The sequence below is a fragment of the Haliaeetus leucocephalus genome, unplaced genomic scaffold (genome assembly GCF_000737465.1).
Source record: "Haliaeetus leucocephalus isolate CR32 unplaced genomic scaffold, Haliaeetus_leucocephalus-4.0 Scaffold151, whole genome shotgun sequence".
Taxonomy (NCBI): domain Eukaryota; kingdom Metazoa; phylum Chordata; class Aves; order Accipitriformes; family Accipitridae; genus Haliaeetus; species Haliaeetus leucocephalus.
Window position 1 is genome coordinate 429,677 of NW_010972587.1, and position 18,392 is coordinate 448,068.

The 18,392-nt window shown below is 40.5% G+C and overlaps 1 protein-coding gene across 1 annotated transcript; it reads left to right on the forward strand.

Annotated features, from left to right (window-relative positions):
• Positions 1 to 11,111: 11,111 nt before the first annotated feature.
• Positions 11,112 to 17,054, forward strand: RASSF3 (Ras association (RalGDS/AF-6) domain family member 3). The gene is made up of 4 exons (XM_010561720.1): positions 11,112 to 11,213; positions 12,553 to 12,820; positions 13,909 to 14,024; positions 14,396 to 17,054. Exons 1-4 carry the CDS (start codon positions 11,205 to 11,207, stop codon positions 14,543 to 14,545), a joined length of 543 nt encoding a protein of 180 aa, XP_010560022.1. The 5' UTR covers positions 11,112 to 11,204; the 3' UTR covers positions 14,546 to 17,054.
• The last annotated feature ends 1,338 nt before the right edge of the window (positions 17,055 to 18,392 follow it).

Sequence of the window (18,392 nt, forward strand, 5' to 3'; positions counted from 1 at the left end):
TTAAAACCCCTCAGAAAGGTTATCATTACCATGCTGATGAGTTTATTCAAGGCATAATCTTGCTGAATCAATGGGTCAGTTTCCTCACAATGCAGAGATCTGAGGATTGAGTACTACCTCACCAGTGTGAGCTTGAAGTCTCTAGGACATGGGCTTTAGTTGGTGGTGGCATGGGGCTGAATGGCTAAGGTCCAGTGGCCCACTGCCTTTGCCAGTTTCTTCTCATCTAAGCCACTCAACTGCATTCATCATCTGCAAGATGAGAAGAATTTAAACCAGGGAGTTGCAGCAAAGCTGGATCCAAGACTGGTTCTAACCTTTTCAAAACTCTTCATTTTCCTTCTTACTGGAACAGCTGTCAAATCTGAGCTCTGAAGCTTTAGTAAGTTCAATCTGGAACTCTAGTAAAATTGAGTGAAGGTGGGGAAAGAACTAAAAAATTCCTGTTTGCTGCAGCCTTGAGACAGATAATTGACTAAAGGGTTCTGGTATTTATTTTTCAGCACTTGACCTCTTAAGGCTGGGGATATAAAAGAGAGGTAAAATCCTCTCATTAAGGTCAATGTAAGTTTATGCTGTAGTAGTACACAGTGGTGATGCTGACATGGCTGCCTAGTTTGCCCCCTCTCCTTTTTTCTTTCCTGAAATACCGAACTGAATTTTTGCCAGATCTGATCTGGCAGTAGTAGGTAAAGCTAATGATTGTGGTGTGCTGCTTCAGAAATGTCTTTTGGATACTACCCTATTTTTAATAAAAACATGCTAATAATAAAGGCTGTACAGGAGGATGCAGTCATTACAGTATCAGCTGTTAATGAAATGTGCTAGGTGATATAATTTTTCTGGAGTGTGAAAGAAGAAAAATCCTTCATGCAGGCTAGACTGCAGGGGTGCCTCCTTTTGTCTGCACTATGTGAAATATCTAATTTGGAAGCCTCTTTGAAGAGACTGGTTCCTTTTTTAATATATCTATGGAAGCTGTGTAGAGTATTAATTACACAAAGCGCAGCAAGAGAGGTAGTGTGGGTGTAAAAATATTTCCTATGGGCTTATTTCATGGAAACCTAGCTTGCTCTGTTGAAGGAGAGGTGCAGTCACTGAAAACTTTATTAGGTTTTAGATGGAGTTAGTTTTTAGCTCTTGCCATTTGATGTGTATGTATATAGAGCAGCAGTTACATAAGTTGTCTGTAAATGCATATGATGGTTTTATTGTGATCATATTCAACATACTAAGAAAATACTTTGGCTTAGAGGATGTGTACTTTACTAAAGATACCAGTGATGGCTTATAACTTTTAACATCCTTCCCCCGCCCCCCGCCAAGGTTATTGTTACGGGCTCTTGAGGCCTTTAAAATGCAGATTTTATTTGAAAAATAGATAGTTGTGCTTCCTAAATTTTGTGGGGTTTTGAGATGCATGTGTGGTAGAAGAAGGCTTTTTCCCTTCAGAAAAGTTTCAAATATGAGATCAGCACCAGGTTGACCGAGAGAGAGACAGTAACTTCTTGAATTTTGGAGGGAACTGTATGTCCCTCAAACAAGGAACTTCCCCCTCTCCCACCCCCCCATGACCAGTATTTGACAAGATTGTGCATCTTTTTGAATAACATTGTTTTCATTGTCATGTCCATGATAAGGGAAAAATTGGCAGGGTTGCGCTATATCTGAAGAGCCAATGCGTTACATTACAAATTTCCTAGATGACAACTGTTGCTGTGCAATTTTTAAGAGGTTTGGTTTTTTTCTTTCAAGTAGAACAAATCCAAACAAAAATGACTTGGTTGGTGGGACTGTGACCATGTGCAGGCTCAGCCTGGTTAGGAAGTTGTTGCCTTTTCTCGATACAGGCAGGTTTTGTCAGAAGGCTTAAAAAATAATTTGATGACATCTTTGAACTACCCAGCCAAACCTGGGAAGGGAATGTTACTCTAAAGATAAAATGGTGTTTGACACACATGCGAAAACCAGCACATCACCCAGCTTCTGCTGAGACAAGGCCCATGACTGAGCTTGCCTCAGACTTGAGAAGCACCGGCAGTAACCATGGGGAGAAGAAGACTGCATGCCTTGGCCTGGCACGGGACTTGTTCTTCCTGCACTGTGCTTCCTCAGGAACGGCTGGTTGGTTTCCAGTACCAGTTTTAATGTAAAATATAGATAGTTGCATTTGAAGACCTGTGGGGTTGTTGTTGCAAACAACCTCTTCCTGCCTTCTGTTAGATGGAGTGTGTTGGATTCTTGCATTGCAGGGTCACATGCAAATACTGTGGTGTAATGACCTGGGGTCCTAATGTATTACTTAATTGTCTGATTGCTAACTGTATTAATAGCTCAGCTTCCAGACCATACTTAACCTTCTTTTCAAGATAAACTAATTAGTTTTCTATACAATATCTTGTATAAGCTTGTTTCTTAACTGACTGCTAAAAGCTAGATTTTGCTGCACAGGTCACAAAGAGGCTGGTAATCCATTTTACTTCATTAAACCCCTTATCAGCTTAAATAGGCAGCAGTCAAAACTCATATGCTTTCTGGAGAGGAGACCTGAAGGAGGTTATTTACTGTTTGTTATGCCTCTTACATCTAGTTTTACTGAAATTTGCAGAATTGAAACAGCTGTGAAATGTTACTTAAATCATGTACTGTATTGCTCTAAAAATGTCATAATATGCAGATTTGTACTTTTTTTTTCATAAAACCTGCTGTGTTTCTGTGTGGGGTCAGAATCTTAATGCCAAGCATCAGATACTATTCTTCGTGGAGTTGGTTTTCACTTTAAACAGATGACTGGCTTTTTAAAACTGGGTTGCATGCCAGTAGTTAAGTACAGCCATATAGGGTATGACAGGGTTTGTAACTAGGGGTTTTCAGAGGTGAGGTCATGATAAACTTCGACAGAACTTAAGCAGCAATCTTAATGTCACCAACAAATAGAATGCTTTTTCTAGCCTTCCTTTCACAGTGCCTGAACATTAACTCTGTTCATATTGCCTCTATTTGAAGGAAAATAATTTGTTAAAAGGAATAAAGGGAAGTTAGAGTTCTTTTTTATTTCTCTGCTGCTTAAAAATATTCACCATATAAACATCTGAGTGTTTATATCGGAGAGGTCAGACAGGAGCCATAATGCTTTACTTTATTTACCCTTTGTCATTCAGTGCTTTCATTAGCATGCCAAGTCATGTGGTGTGGTGGTACTTTGGAAAAACTGAAAATACTCTGAAAGTAGCAAGTATTTACTTATTAACTGGAATGCCTGTATCTTGTAAAATTATGCTAGAATTATAAGCTGTGGTAGTTGCATAGGAATTTCTTTAACCACTATGGAAGTGCCCGATAGAGAGACCATGTTGTATCATGGGTATCTTAGATAGATAAAGATTTTTCATAAACCTGTAGCGTACAAATTAATAAACAGAGAGCACCTAAGCTTTGGTGTGCCTATGTACTGAGTTCTGCATGCAGCTCTGGTTGCCACATCTCAGGAAGGGCTTACTGCAATTAGTCGCCCTTCTCTAAAATGATTGAGGGGACAGAGCAGCTACTTCAGGAAAGACTAAGGGGACCAGGGCTCCTCACTTTGGAGAAGAAAAAAAGGAGGGGTGTGATCACGGTTTACAAAATCACAGAGTGATGTATAAGCTGAGTGTGAAACTTAGGTTCACCAGGTCCTGCCATATTAGGATTAAGGGGCACTCAATATATTTAACAGAAGTTTTCTTCTGTCTTACTAGAAGATCAGCTTAAAGCAGATGGCAGTCATGAATTTCAGGAACTTGCTGCCACAGGAGGTGTAGAGATGGGCAGCATCGACAGGTTCAAAAAGGGTTTATGTGCATGCGTGGACACCAGCTCCATAAATGGCCACTGAACAGACTTGGAAGGGAGGTGCCCTCTGAATTCCTGCTACAACATTTGTGGATGCCAGCAGAGAGGCTGCAAAAAAGGCTCACTTGCTTGCTCGAAACAGCCTTTATTTTTGCTGCTGTCAGAGGCAGAATACTAGGCTGGATGCACCATACACCTGACCTGGTGGGTGCTGCTTCTCTTCTACCTCAGGAGGGCATGGTGCAGGCTGTTCGTGGACTTGATTTGATTGTCAGGATAATCACTTAAGACTCAGGTCAACCAAACCTGCTTAGAAAAACGAAATCTTTTTCTAAAAAAGAGACTGCTTCTTTGCCCTGTGTGCCACTGACTGGTGGGAACTGGGTGGCTCTGAGTGCATAAAGCAAAAGGTGCTAAAGAGGATACAGAGATTATTCTGCCCACATTCATCCTGTCAGAAAATTCCCCTTTCCCTGACCCAGAGAGCAACCTCACCCCATTCAGGAGGACACAAACATTTCAAGGTGCAGCTGTGTGAGAATGTGCAATGCTTGGAGCTGCTTGGATGCTAACACTTTTCCCTGGCCACCCTGCCCCCCTTTTGGTCTTCTCCATACCTTTCTGGCTACTGGTGTCTCTGACTGACCATCTGTGGATGGACATGACCAGTAGCTCTACCTGGTGATTCTCAGGCTTTCAAATGAAGGAAGAGTGCATCTTCTGAGTGCAGGCTTGCCCTGGGATGGAAGGAGGAATTGCTGTTGCTAGAAAAGCTGCTCTGCTCTCAGAAGAGTTAGGATAAGGAAGAAGCAAGTTGTTTGTTTCAGAATAATTTAATTGCAAGGTTCAATTTCTTTCTTTCCTGTGGGAGTGCTGGCAGGCTGTGTAGGAAAGAGAGTGTTCTTGCTTGTAGAAGTAGCAACAAATGAGATCAGAAGTCCCCTTTCTCCATTTTCCTTCCTGTGTTCTCTGCTGGGCTTTTTTGTTGTTTGACAGGACTGTTAGTTAAATCCTTTCTTTAATGCAAACATGATGTAAGTAGAATGCATTAGCTGCAATTTTTATGACTAAACAAGACTTAGGGGTTTTGGAGGGGGGTTGGTTTTTGGTGGTTTTTTTTTGTTGTGGTTTTTTTTTTTTGTTGTGTTTTTTTTTTTTTAATGTAGATTAGGCCACATTTCTCATTTGTCAAAGCCTCAGCGCTTTACTTCAAAAATGATTCCTGGCCACAATTTACAGCAGGATCAGGGCAACTTTATTTGTCTGACTGAATCAAAGGTCACTATATGTGTGGGATTAATATGAAATGTGAGGGCAGGGGATAGGGACTGACATGGCTTAAAAGTTGGCTTGAGCTCCCACAGGTCTTTTGTTATTTAGATTTCTTACAAAAATACTTCAATATGTTCCTGGGATAGGTTAACCTTTTGTCCACTATATTTTCCTTTGTCTGTCAAGCTGAAATATTAAGAGGAGCGTGGTTCCCCATTCCTCAGGAGATGCTAATTTCTAGAAGTTTTGTGAAAATCGGAGATTAGATAGAGGAGAGAGACTTTCTTGTATCCCTCCACAAATAGAAGCCTATAGTAGCAGTTTGGGGAAGCCATGCATCTGTCTCGAGGCAAGGATCCTGAGGAAACAGGCTTCAGGGTTTGGGGGTTTTCTTTGTTTGTGGAACTTTTTCTCAGCCTCATCCCATAGCAGCTAGCTGTTGAGCTTAGCTTAGTGCTTTCTTACTGCGTGCAGTATTAGGGTTTGGCAGTAACCGTGAGACTTGAACTTTTCATAAAGTCCCAGATGTGATGTGATTCTTCTTTTTGGGGACCACAACTTGATTTGCAGTTCATTTTAATTGTAATCTGTGCAGTTTTAGTTGTGTTCATTGAGGATTCATGCTGAGCTAGTCTTGGGGGGGCTGAGCATAAAAGTTAAAAAGAGTGCTGCTTCTTTAAACATCTGCGATACAATAAATGAGATGTGTATGGGGCGTAGAGGTGATTAAGAAAAAACATTTTCTGCCCTTTTTGTTGAGAGGAAGCTCAACTGTGAAGAGGCATTGCATCATGAGCTCTAATGAAAGACCAGCTATTCCCCTTGGGAAAATGAAAGCACTTGCCTCATTTCCCCTCTCACTGGCAGCTGTAGCTTAGGAATTTCATTTGAGAATGAAATGCTGCTTTGGTTGACCTGAGGAGTGGCTTTAATACAAATGGTCGCAGTGGTGTGCGCTGTAAGTGTTGGGAAGGACAGCATGATTTTCATAGAAGTTAATAGCTCAGACTAGAGGTAGTGTTTTGGACCCAGATATATCATCTGTATGGGTTCTGATGTATTCAGCTGTCTCCTTGAGATTAGTTTTTATCTTTCACATCTGTGCTGGGCTGAGGAAGCAGCAGATAACATGAGAAGCAGGGAATGGAAGGAGACCAGGAGCTCTGATAATGAGGAAAACACACTTAACTAGGCTGGGAGGAGGAAGGGGTGATGACATGGCAGCCATTACTGAGAATATCATTTGGCTAAGTGGTGGAGGAGTCACACCTAAGTCAGGTTTGATTTTTTTTTTTTTAAACAAAAATAACATTGAAATGTTTGTGCATTGTTTTATAGAGAAAATTCCTTTTTTGAACACACACTAGCACCCAGAAGTGCCATTGTTAAGCCCAGCAACATCTAGGTCTTGGCTGACAGAAGAAGATGTAGTGTGAACTGCTCTGCTGCCAGTGCTTATACTCCACTCTGCTGCTGTGACATAGGCAAGGATCTGTGGTTAGGAGACTCATCACCAGGCCTAACTTTTGAAGAAAGGCAGTTTCACAATTCCCAGCCTACAAATTTTGTGAGGGGTGTGTGCTGGGCGTTTTGTAGAGAGCTGGAGATGAATCAGCTGTGCCTGAATTGGCCGAGAGATGATTTGGCTGGCTGGAGTGTGCTGCCCCTCGGGCCTCAGCAGTGTGCTGGTTCTGAGGAGCTGTGCCATGGGTTGCAGAGCATAATGGGGGGGCATGGGAAGGCCACGGTGGAAAAAGCAGCTTTTGTCCTGTGCTGAGTGAGCCACCAGGTGACACACAGAGTGGCTTCTCTCTTGCCAGACCAGGCAGAACTGTCTCAAGAACTGATGATAGGTGTACTTGGCTGTAACATAGGGACCTCCCCTCTGAAATGCCCTTGCTCCTTTGTTTAAAACAGCTGATGTTGGAGTAATTGCTTTCCCCAGTAGTCCCACCCTGAGCAGGTGTGGCTTCAGGCACTTGGTCACTATTTCAGAGCAATGTGATACAAGCATATTGTAAAGCATAGCACAGATGAGTTAGTTACTGCTGTTACTCTGCTGTTGTATTGGATGACTTAAGGTCTTCTACAGGTAATAAATACACCTGCTGAAATAAAAGTGGAATTTGATCTGCCAGACCTAAGCAGAGTTAGCAGAGGATTTTTCTTTTAGAGGGTCCTGTTATGAGGTGGCAAGTACAGAAGGAAATAAGAGAACTGTGGGAAATGAGTTTGCCAAGTCTTCCTCCATGCACCTAAGTACACCGGTCAAAGAAGACTTACTTATTTTAACTTAAAGCATGGCTAGACAAAGCTGTATGGCAAAAGTGAAGTGCCGCTGTATGCTGAGAGCAATTCAGCTAAACTGTATACCATCTTGTCAGCTTCTCTTCACATGTTGGTTGAGTATAATTAGGAAAATTAAAATACACAAGTGCCTCAAATCTGCATATGCTACTTAATGATACTCACTGAGAGCAGCTGACCCAGTGAATAATAGTGGGCTGAGGCTTTCTTGTTCATAATAAACTCAGTGAGGTATTCCTTTATTGGCTTTCTCCTGACAGCAGTGATGTGGCATTTACTGTCTCTGCAGTCTGTGTGACAGCAATGTGATTTTTCTATAGGCAGTGGTGTCTAGCTAGCAAGGAGCTTTTGTTTGCTTGGTTGAAGTGATGTGCCCCAATGTGTTGGGGGCAGTTGGAGTGTTTTGAGCTTTTGTTTGGGAGTGGAAGGGTATCTGAAGATTAATTCATTAATATCTTGGGCTTAGGTTTCCAATGGGACGGACTTAGGTTTCCTTTCCTTTGACAGGTATCTTCCATGGTTCACTGTCTGTGGTCTTGATGGTCAAGTCCACCAAGGATGGTGGACTGGGGTGAAAATGATGATTGAAGTAAACAGTGTTTCTGTCTATTGTGTACAGTGTTTTTCTTGAATGATTTGGGTCTGTTCTTTAATGTTTTATTCCTAGTATTCCTTTTTTGTATTCAGTTCATAGTTTTGCATAATCTACGTACTGTTAAAATTAGTTGAGGCACAGGCTTTGGTTGTTTAGAAGTTATGAGTTATAGCTGCATTTGTTGGCAGTATGCTACAGGAGGTTATCTCAGCTTTTGTGTAAACAGGGCTCCATGTTTTCTGTGTGCTTAATTAAACTTTACCAAAATTGCCTGGCCTCTAGGGCTGATGCAAGAAGGTGGAAATTCCAGTGGTATGTTCAAGTAGGGAATCATGTCTGACTTAACCGAGGGAATGACAGCTCCCCCAGTGATGCCCAGTGACCCACAGCTCTGCACCGGGGCCACACTTGAGAAGATTCTTATTCTTGGGAGAACAGAAATGTATATGAAAACTCTTCTATATGAAAAAAGGAGAAAGTTACTTGCTGTCTGTTCATACTTACTAATTTGTTTACCAAGTTTTCTCTCTCTCTCTCTCTCTCACTTTTATGTTTTTTAATCATACAGGTTGTTTTTTAGCTGTCAGCCTTGTGAACTTACCCTATGCCATTAAAGGCAATAGGTTCCTTCTGTCATCTACAGTCCTTAAAAGTCATTTTTGCAAAATTAAATCTCTTGAGGTGCACAGAAGTTCATGTGAAGTGGGGTTTGGGGGGGGGGGGGGGGGGGGTGTTTTTTAACAAAGGTTGGGGTTTGAACATAGGAAAGGTGGTAAGTGTTTTCCTCTTTTCTGATTTGTGTTTTCTCTTGATGATAATGGATGTTGTGGATGACTTCAGTAATCATGGTGACAATCAAGTCCAACGGTAGATGAGAGAGGTACCTGCTTGAATAATCAGCAGTGGAATAATGATAAATACTAAAACTGAAGTGCCTGTTATTGGAAGTTCAGTATCAATACTGTTAGCAGATCAGAGACGTACGAACTGCACAATATGCTCATGTCTCAGATGAGTCTTGCTGGTATCCATGTGAAAGGGCTTGTCTGCAGCTATACAGACTAGGAACATTCCAAGTTAAAGCCTGGTTTCTTGAAATCGGCCATATAAATGGCAAATGCTCTGTCAGACCTTTATGGCTAGAGGCCTGCAGGCTATTCCCTGTCCCTTCCGTATCCACTGCTAATGTTGTCTCGGTCCATTCTCCATTCCCACAACATTATTTGAAGTCAACATTTAGAGTGCCTGTATTTCCAGACTCTGACTATGGGTCGTTGCTTTTGGTATTTATTTTAAGCATGAAAACAGCAATAACATTTACTTCTATTTCAGAGAAAAAAAATTACTACTTCTCCCCTGCCCCCCCCGCCATGCCTGCTTTGTTTTATAGCTATTCATTTGCCCCCAAATAGAACACTACAAAGCTGTAAGAGCCTCTGGGGAGATGAAGTGAGCAGTTTAGATGGAGCTGTATTTGTCATTATTATGGCAGTTTGGGGGAGAGGGAAGATGAAAAATAGAAGGGCAAGAAAGCTTAATTTCTCTAGTGAGAATAGAGACTTGAATTCTGACAACATTTAGTAATTTGGTATTTTGTAATAGACTAGGTGGGGTCTGGCAACTGCGCAAGATGCTTACACAGTCTTAGAGTTGGGCTCAAGGAACTAATAGCAGAGCTGTGTTTTACTGGTATTCCTTTTTACCTCAGTTTCCTGATCTGAGGAATATAAATAAATAAAGGTATATTCTCTGTGTTATGCAGGAAATCAGTATCTGAGCCCAGATCAGAATTCAAGGTTTCTGGCTTCCAGTTCGCCATTCAGACCACACCTTTCTTTTTATAGCTATGGGAAAAAAGTCCACTCCAGCATGTCATTTAGTAAAATGCCATATAGGAAAAGCAAAACTAAGCCCCAAAGAGCTAAAACTAGCCGGTTTTAAATTAGGAGAGAGAAAAAGCTCTCCAAATTATTTCTGGCAAATGGAAACTTATAGTTCCACACCAGATGTGCTCATCTTTGGGGTCATTTCTGGCAAACTGAAGTGCCCGCAAAGGTGCGCGCTGAGTGGTGTCCCAAAGACTCTGATACAGGACTGGCTGCTGAAGTCGGGGAAATCCTTTCTTGGGATAAGCTCAGCTGAGATGTGCTTGTGAGGACAGACTGGAACACTGTGACTTGACGGTTTGTCCATACAATGAATGTATATTCCTGTGATCAGATGTACCCTGAAAGCTTCAAGCTTCTTTCAGAGCTTCTCCTTTGCTAAGTGAAGTTTTAAAATCATTAAAGCTGAGAGCTGAAGCTCTTTTCCTACTATATATGGCATTTGTGCTAGTGGTAGAAACTGGAGTGTATTTATAATGCTCGTTTGCTGCAGGAATACGGGTTGGGAACAAATGTTTGTTTGGATAAAATCCAACTCCAGGGATTGGTTTTACTGCTGCATGTAAAATCTGTAGCGAGCTCATAAAAGCAGCCGTTGAAAAATCTAATAGGGCCTTCCCCATGGAAAAAACATGAATTTGGTGTGACATTGTATAACTAGGGAGCTACTTGTGGTGTTTTGGGTAGTAGTTGGTGACCCTGTGTGTAACATGCCATCTGTTGTGTTGGAATGCAGGGATGCTCTTATGTTGTTGGGACACACAAGATTGTTGGTGTTATTTGTTAGTACATGCTGCTATTTTCATGTATGTTCTTCATTTGTTTAGAAATACTCTTTTGTGCCCTAAGTAATATTTCATGAAAATTGCAACTGTATTCTTAACAGTATTGCATAGCATTGACATGAGCAAATCAAGCCATAAAATGAGCTGGGCTGTTTTACATACTGCTGATAAATATTTGAATGAAAACAGTTGGCAAAAGAAAGGACACAAGTGTCTTTGGGTGTGTTGATTTAACCATTCAGTCCAAGTGCTCTGTTTGATTTGCCTAACATGTTAATCCTTTCTATTGCTGTACAGCTAATTTTACTGTATGTTGAGCCTCTGTGGAATAATTACCATTTGGACTAAGAATACTTATATCCAAAGTCATAAAAGAATTGCTTTTCTAATTTTTTTTTCCTCTAAAACTTGTCTCTGTTGTTGTTGAAGGATGTTCAGAAGGAGAGAGAACCTCATGTTTGTCTCAGTAAAGAAGAAGTTAAAGAGAAGATACAAAGCTATAATTCATCTGTCACTGATAAATTAAAGATGACCTTGGTAAGTTTTGAATAGGATTCCTGTTATTTTTAATAGGAGCAATTGAACTTTAACTTTGTAGTGCATTGTGAATCATTTTCTTAGCATCCTGTATATGAAACTGTCTGTTTTAATGACTTTCTAAGAGGCTCTTTCTTAAATCTGGAAGTTGAATCTCACATCTGAAATGTTTTTATCTGTGTAGCTCTTTTACATGGATTGAAACAAACTAGTAGAAACAAATGTATATGTCATTTGAAATGTGTTTAAGATAAATGCTCAGTTGACACTAAGATGTAAATTTGCCAGATGAAAACCCTCAGCTGGTAAACACGAAGATAAAATATATCTTGTTTGTGTAGATAATTTTTTGTCAGGTATCTCTCTGATAAAGATGCTCAACCAATGAGAAAAGTTAACACACAATATTTATTATAGGAGACTTATTTTTCAGAGTAGTCATACAGGTTTTCAGCATGAGGAGACTTCCTTCCCCCCAGCCCCGTAACGCAGACAATATAGACAATGCATATAGACTTTTCATTTCCAAGGATTGTAGACCAGGTCTAAGGCTCAGTCCAGCCTACTGCAGGCCATTTCATTAAAATTCACATCTATCTGCCTAGCAAGCTGTTACTCAGTCGTTTCATTGTCCAGATTTTCTGATATATTATGTATTCCTATGGGCGTATAGTATACGGAAATTTTGAAATTCCATTATATGCTTTAAACCGTGTAAGTACAACTGTGTACTAAGAAGATTTTTGTTATATGTCTGCATGTGGGTCAGGACTTACTATGCCTAAAACCAGATTGGCTGAAGTTTTCTAGCTCACTAAGGTTTGATCAATTTTGCTATTCTGTCTTTCAGAAGCAACTGGAATAAATAATTTGAAATGTTGATTAGATTGGCATTTATTGTGGTTCTTTTTTAATTGCAACAGGATTTGAGCGTCTAAATGCCCTAGACTATTTTGACAAGCACAGCTAAAATGTGGGAGATAATTTCTGTATTTCTGCATAAAATCTATTGTTGAAGATGCATGTTAGTGGTCTTTTTCACTTCATAGTTCTCTCCTAACATGAAAACTTACCACTAGTTTGTAGTACCTTTTGCTTAAAGAGATCCTAATTCTCTTAGAGAATTTCAGTAGTTATTATTAAGAAAAAAAATTAATATTCAGCAGATATACCAAAAAGACTAAATGTCTGAGTTATTGAAACAATATTTTTCCTATGAGATGTCAGGTATTAAATTGTGTTCGCTATGACCATTTTAATCTGCTAGTTAATAATCCACTAATGTGTCACAACTGGTCTTTACTGACTTTAACAGTCCAATACTTTCCTCCTGTTGCAGAACGCGAATGGGATTTACACTGGCTTCATCAAAGTTCAGATGGAACTATGCAGACCTATCACTGTGCAGTCTTCCCAGAGCCAGGGGAGGTGTGCTCACGGCAATAATGAAACTGCTTTTTACTTGCCGGATGGCTGCGTGAATACCCTTCACATCAGCAGCACCAATACTGTTCGTGAAGTTATTGAGGCCTTGCTCAAAAAGTTTTTCGTGGCTGACAACCCTGCAAAGTTTGCACTTTATAAACGCTGTCACAAGGAAGACCAAGGTATAAGTTAGGCTTGTGACATTTTGGTAGTGAAGCGGTTTGGGGAGGGAGTTGTGCTGTAGGAGTACTTGAAATAAGCAGGGTGGAAGAGCTCAGATAAATGGAGGTGACAATCTTGCTCTCTTGTCTTTTTTCCTTACGAAAAGTAGCATGTGTAAGAGAGTAAATTATTTGGGGATATTTCAGGATAATTCACATAAGAACCTACTAAACCACCCACACAGATCTCCTGTGCCTTGTAGTCTGTTATATTTTATTTAATATGCCCCCGTATCAGGCTCTACATTTCAGCTAGCCTGATACACTGCAGATTTGTGAGATTAAATTACAGGACAGATTTTTAAAAAGAGAAACCTTGGTGTCTGTGATACCTGAAGTCCTTGCATTGGCAGACAGCTCTCAAGGTGATGAGCATCATGGGCATGTGCATTGTGTTCGTGTGTGTTAATTAGTGCACATGGCTCTCCCAGTGCAATGACTGCCCTTAAGAAAGTTTGTTGTATGTTGTGTTTGGAAATACCGGAAGATGCAAAAGGTATTTTTAGTGAAAAGTATGTTTTGCCAACGTTGCGTTCTTGCACTTAGAATCTGCTGCCTTCTGTGGACATTGAGAGCAGTTTCAGGAGTTCAGATGTTTCTGGCTGTCAGCCACACCAACTGTGTCAGGCAGGCAGAGTTGTCTCTTAGACTTGTGTATGAGGTTTTAAATAGAAAAGGTATCAGAATGGTAATACCACAGCTATGTTGTCTTAAGTGCTTAGTTATAGCAACAGAGCTGTGTTGTATTTTTTTCTTGTGCTTTTTCCCCTGCATGTATGCAGATGGTATACTGTGTTGACTAGAGGCCATTTCTTTCCTGCGTGAATGTAGTGTTGCACTGTTACCATCAGTCATCTGCTCAGCTTCTACCTAAAACTCATTTCCTCAAAACCAGTATGTAGACTAATATGTAGACAGTATGTAGAATGTGTAAATTTTGTGGCTACACATGCATATCTGAAATTTCTAACATTAGCTAGCATTAATCATTCAAAGCACTTGAAGCATCATTAGTAAAGGTGATAATATCGTGATTTCTTCTCATGCAGTTTATACATGCAAGCTGTCAGACCGGGAACATCCCCTCTACCTGCGTTTGGTGGCAGGCCCCAGAACAGAAATGCTCAGTTTTGTTCTACGTGAGCATGAAACTGGAGAAGTCATGGTACGTAATGCCCATGCGGGTTTTGTGTGTGTGTTTAACTTCATGGATGAGTGGGCTTCTGTTTGATCTGTGCTGGCAAGATGATCCATTTTTTGGAAGCAGGTTTTTTTTTTCCTTGTTCTATTTATTTTGTGCCTTTTGTAAACATTTCATCTGTGGTTAGACTGATCCATTGTTACTTGCAGAACAAAAAACAGTTTAAAAGAGTAAAATGTTTTCAGATCCCTTAAGATTTGCAAGGAGGGTGCCCAATACTGTTTCAGTTTGAAATTGTTTTGTGTCTGAGGTTTTGTTTAAAAATACAGTACATATAAACTACTTGTGTATTTTCTGTTCATCTCATCCGCCCTTTTCTCTTTTTCTCTTTCCAGTGGGAAGCTTTTAGTATTCCTGAACTGCAAAACTTCTTGCGTATACTGGACAAAGAGGAAAATGAGCAACTGCAAATCTTAAGGAAGCGTTACGCAGCCTACAGAGACAAACTTGAAGAAGCCCTTGGTGGGGTGTGGAAACCTGGTTAAAAGGGGGCCAAAGGACACTCAGGAAAAATGCACGCTACCAAATGTCAGTATAGCATGCCAAACCCAATGTACAAAGAGCAGCAGAGAGTAGTTTTCTTTATTCGGAAGACTGTTTTGTGATGCCAGGGTACCTGAATTTTGCTATAGACTTAGTTCCATAAGCCAGGTCACTTAGCATCTTTCACCCACAAGTAAGGGATTCTGCATGTTTGTACATCAGTTTGCAACCCTCTCTGTGCCTAGAGAGTTTTCCAAGTTATCTTGGTGCAAGCTGTGAAACTGTAATCAATTTTCTAGGATGCTATGAAATAAGATTTTATTTTTTTCTTTGCTTTAATGGTAGCTTTACAAGTAAGGGTGTGCAAATTGATGGGTTAAAAAAAAAAAGATCTGGACAAGAATTAGTTGGAGCACTATCTTTGAGATGAAATTGATTTGCACTACCTTTCTGTTTTCAAATAGTTACTGTATAATTTGTGAGAGAACTGTTATAGATGGGAAGCATATGAGATCTTGTGGTTTGTTCTGTGAAATTTGTGGAAGGCTTTAAAGTGGTCTTTCTGGAGAAGGTAAAGAGAAAGTTGAAAAGAAGGTAAGAGTTGAGGGAGGAGAACTCTTAACAGCTGACAGAGGAGGACTGGTTTTAAATGGAAATAGTATTTATACAGAGGAAAGTTAAAATACTAATTCTACAAGATTAAAGTTTTAGGATGTTATAATATTGTGATTAAGTTTTATGTTTTTTTTTTAACTGCATAAATCCACACTGGAAGAGAAGTAAAGATAATAGAAATAATGGGAAGGAATGAGAGGCAAAAGCTAAATAAGAATGGAAATGGAGCTGCACATATAAGCCATTACTGGAGAAGCTGGTTCCATAAATGCATAGCAAAAAGTGCAGCAAAGCTAAAAAGCTGCTTACTTGAATTCTGAAGAGTGGTCAATGTCTCAGATAACTCTGTGAGAAATACCCATCGAGCAAGTGTTTAGACATAAGCTGTAACTACAGATGCATTTGGTCTTCATTGTAAGTCAGATCTTTCCTCTGGCTCAGCAATTGGTTTTTAGGCTGGATAATTTTGAATTATATCTGAAAGACGAAAACAGCTTCCTCTGCTTCTTTGTTTGTTAAAGGCTCAGTCAGGCAAAGAAAGCAGAATTTCTTATTCATGTTTCCAGCTTAGCAGAAAATTAACATTTCTTGGCTGTGTTGGTGACTGAGCTTAGTAACTCTTGCTTTTAGTAATTCAGAGAGTTTTTTTCCTTATGGTTTTTAAATTCTTAATTGAAAAACTGATTACCAAATTCTGCAGACTGCTGATTTACTTGATTTAAAAGTAGGAAAAATGTAGCAAGAAAACTTTTTACTTTACTGTAAATATAATTGTTGTTCTTTCAGAGTTATTTATCTAAAAAAAAGCACGTTCAAAGGAAACCAAAGAAGTGGGTGTGCAATACAAGCATGAGGCAGATTTGAGTAACTGATACTTTAGTCATCATCATGCCAGAGAGGAAATGAGTTATATATTGGGGGTGGGGGGGTGGGGAGGTGGAGGAGTGCTAACAATTTAAGAGCAGCAGAAGTTGGTTTTGTTTTTTTCCTCCACTCTTAGGGTGTTTGTTTTAAATTCCCAAGGAATTGTTAAAACTTTGGTGACATCTAATGGATACTGTGTGAAACTCCAAGATGCTTCTGTTCTTCCCCTTAATTTGATGTAATTGTGCCTTTGTTTCCTTTCCTTAGTAAGACTTTTTTTTTAACCTCTTCACAGGTTTTCTTTGGTAAAAAGAATTTGCAAGCTTAATGAGACAATCATAATGTTTTAAAGTGTTAAGAGAAATTAAGGGTAGGACTAACTATAAAGTATATATAAGGCATATCTTGTTTGTTTTTTAATTTCACATGTAACATTGTAGTGCATGTGTGAGTTAGTAACATTATCCTCAAGTGAGACACTTTATAATGGTTCAGGGAATGCTTTTATGTTTTGTTACAATTTGTTTTTCTATGAATGCAGCAGCATGTCGGTGGGTATTCTGTTAACATCTACTTAATTTACGTATCTGCCCATAACTATGTAATCATTACATAATCGCTGTCAATATTGAACCATTTGTTGCTCAGATTTAAACACTGTTTGAGTTTAAAAGTGGAGTATAAAAATATGTGAACTTTGTTTTTACTTGAACTAAACTACCAGTCTTTTAAGTAGGCGCATCTGCATTTACTTTAGCCAAAAACCTCAATCAGTGTTGTATGCACTATGAGTCTTGATTTGGGGTGAAGGGGGTGGGGGTGGGGGACCAAAATAAACTTATATTTTAATTTTGTCTTAGTCCATGGTTAATTATTGTAAGATGTCATGTGTGGGGTTATTTTTTCTTTCTTTTTTTTTACACACTGGCGATTACAACAGCTTTAATTTAAAGGAAATGGCCATGCTGTCAGCTTTTTCTCTTTTTTTTAATTTTTGCATCAAATTGAACTGTCAGAACTTTTGTTGCAAAACTCTTTTCATTTCATTATATGATGGTACCAGAATGATTAAATGATATGGGAGGGGGGGAAGGGGGATGCAGGGAAACATTCAAATGTATGTCTTTAAAAACAAACATTTAAACTATTTATAATTTTGACAAGCTTAGTTTTATTTTTGTAGGGAAGTTTTTATTCCCCTTAAAGTTATTACTGAAATGGCAAAAAGTGATGGTTCCATTATTAAAGTTGAAGTTGGCAATACTTAGTTATGTGATGTGTGTTTATTTTTTTCTGTTACCTGAAGCTCGTGTTTTGATCACTTTGATGCCGAACGAGACTTCCTCGTAGCAATGAATGCGGGGAGGTGCAGCTTGCTGTAAGTGTAAGCTAAGGTTTGCCTAGAACAACAGATACATTTCAGCGTATGTGTTCCAGTCATACTTGTATGTTTTGTCTCCTGATTTTCGTGAAGAGTAATACAGGAAAACTAAACCAATCGGTTTTTCTCAAATACAAGAAGGAAAAAAAAAAATCCAACCTTTTGAAATTGACGCACATACCTCGAAGTTTCCCTTCTCTTTCCCACATTTACCTCACACTCCGCCCCTCCGCCGGAGGAGGAGCCGCTCCCGTTTCCCGCCCGGGCGGCGCTGAGGCAATTCCCGCCGCCGGGGCCGCCTCTTCTCTGAGGAGAGCGGGCGGCCTCCCGCCTCGGAGGACGGCCCGGCGGTGGGCGGGCGGACGCCCGCCCACCGCCGGGCCGTCCTCCGAGGCGGAGGCCGCCCGCCGCGACGCCATGTAAGCGGTGGGCTCGGTGGGAGGGCCGGCGGCGGTGCGTGAGGAGAGGTCTCCCCTGGGAGGGCAGCGGTGGGGGATGCGGAGAGAGCTGAGGGCAGCGGGCCCGCCATGTTCTGCCTCGGGAAGACGGCGGGCAGGGCCGGAGCGGGGCTTTCTTGTGCCCTCAGGGACCCGATTCCGCCGCAGAGGGAGCGCAGCCGCGGGCTCGCAGTGGGTGCTGTGCCGCCGTAGTTGGGTGGGAAAGCCCACGGTCGAGTGGTTTCTTCCTACAAAAAAAACGCCTGCAGAAACACGAGGTGAATACAGCGAGGAAGTGTCCTGGGCTGGAGGTGATCCGCAGGTCCTCCCTTCTCAGCAAGTGCCTTTTGCCCCTTTTTATCTTTAAAGGCATTTTAGTGGTTTTCTCTGGCAACAAGTACATTTAATTTTCTGGTTACTTATTTTGTGTTTCTTAAAAACGGTTTAATCCTCTCTAGTTCAATTGTTACTTTGGTCGTCGCTTTGGTCTCTCTGTTGCTCTTCTGTGGGCATTGCAGCCCTGCAATGGAGGAGATAATGGTTTGACCAGTT

Excerpts from the sequence above, each read along its gene's own strand:
- RASSF3 (XM_010561720.1), top strand. Across the intron at positions 12,821-13,908 it reads CTGTCACAAGGAAGACCAAG|TTTATACATGCAAGCTGTCA; the intron begins GTATAAGTTAGG and ends CTTCTCATGCAG. Across the intron at positions 14,025-14,395 it reads ATGAAACTGGAGAAGTCATG|TGGGAAGCTTTTAGTATTCC; the intron begins GTACGTAATGCC and ends TTCTCTTTCCAG.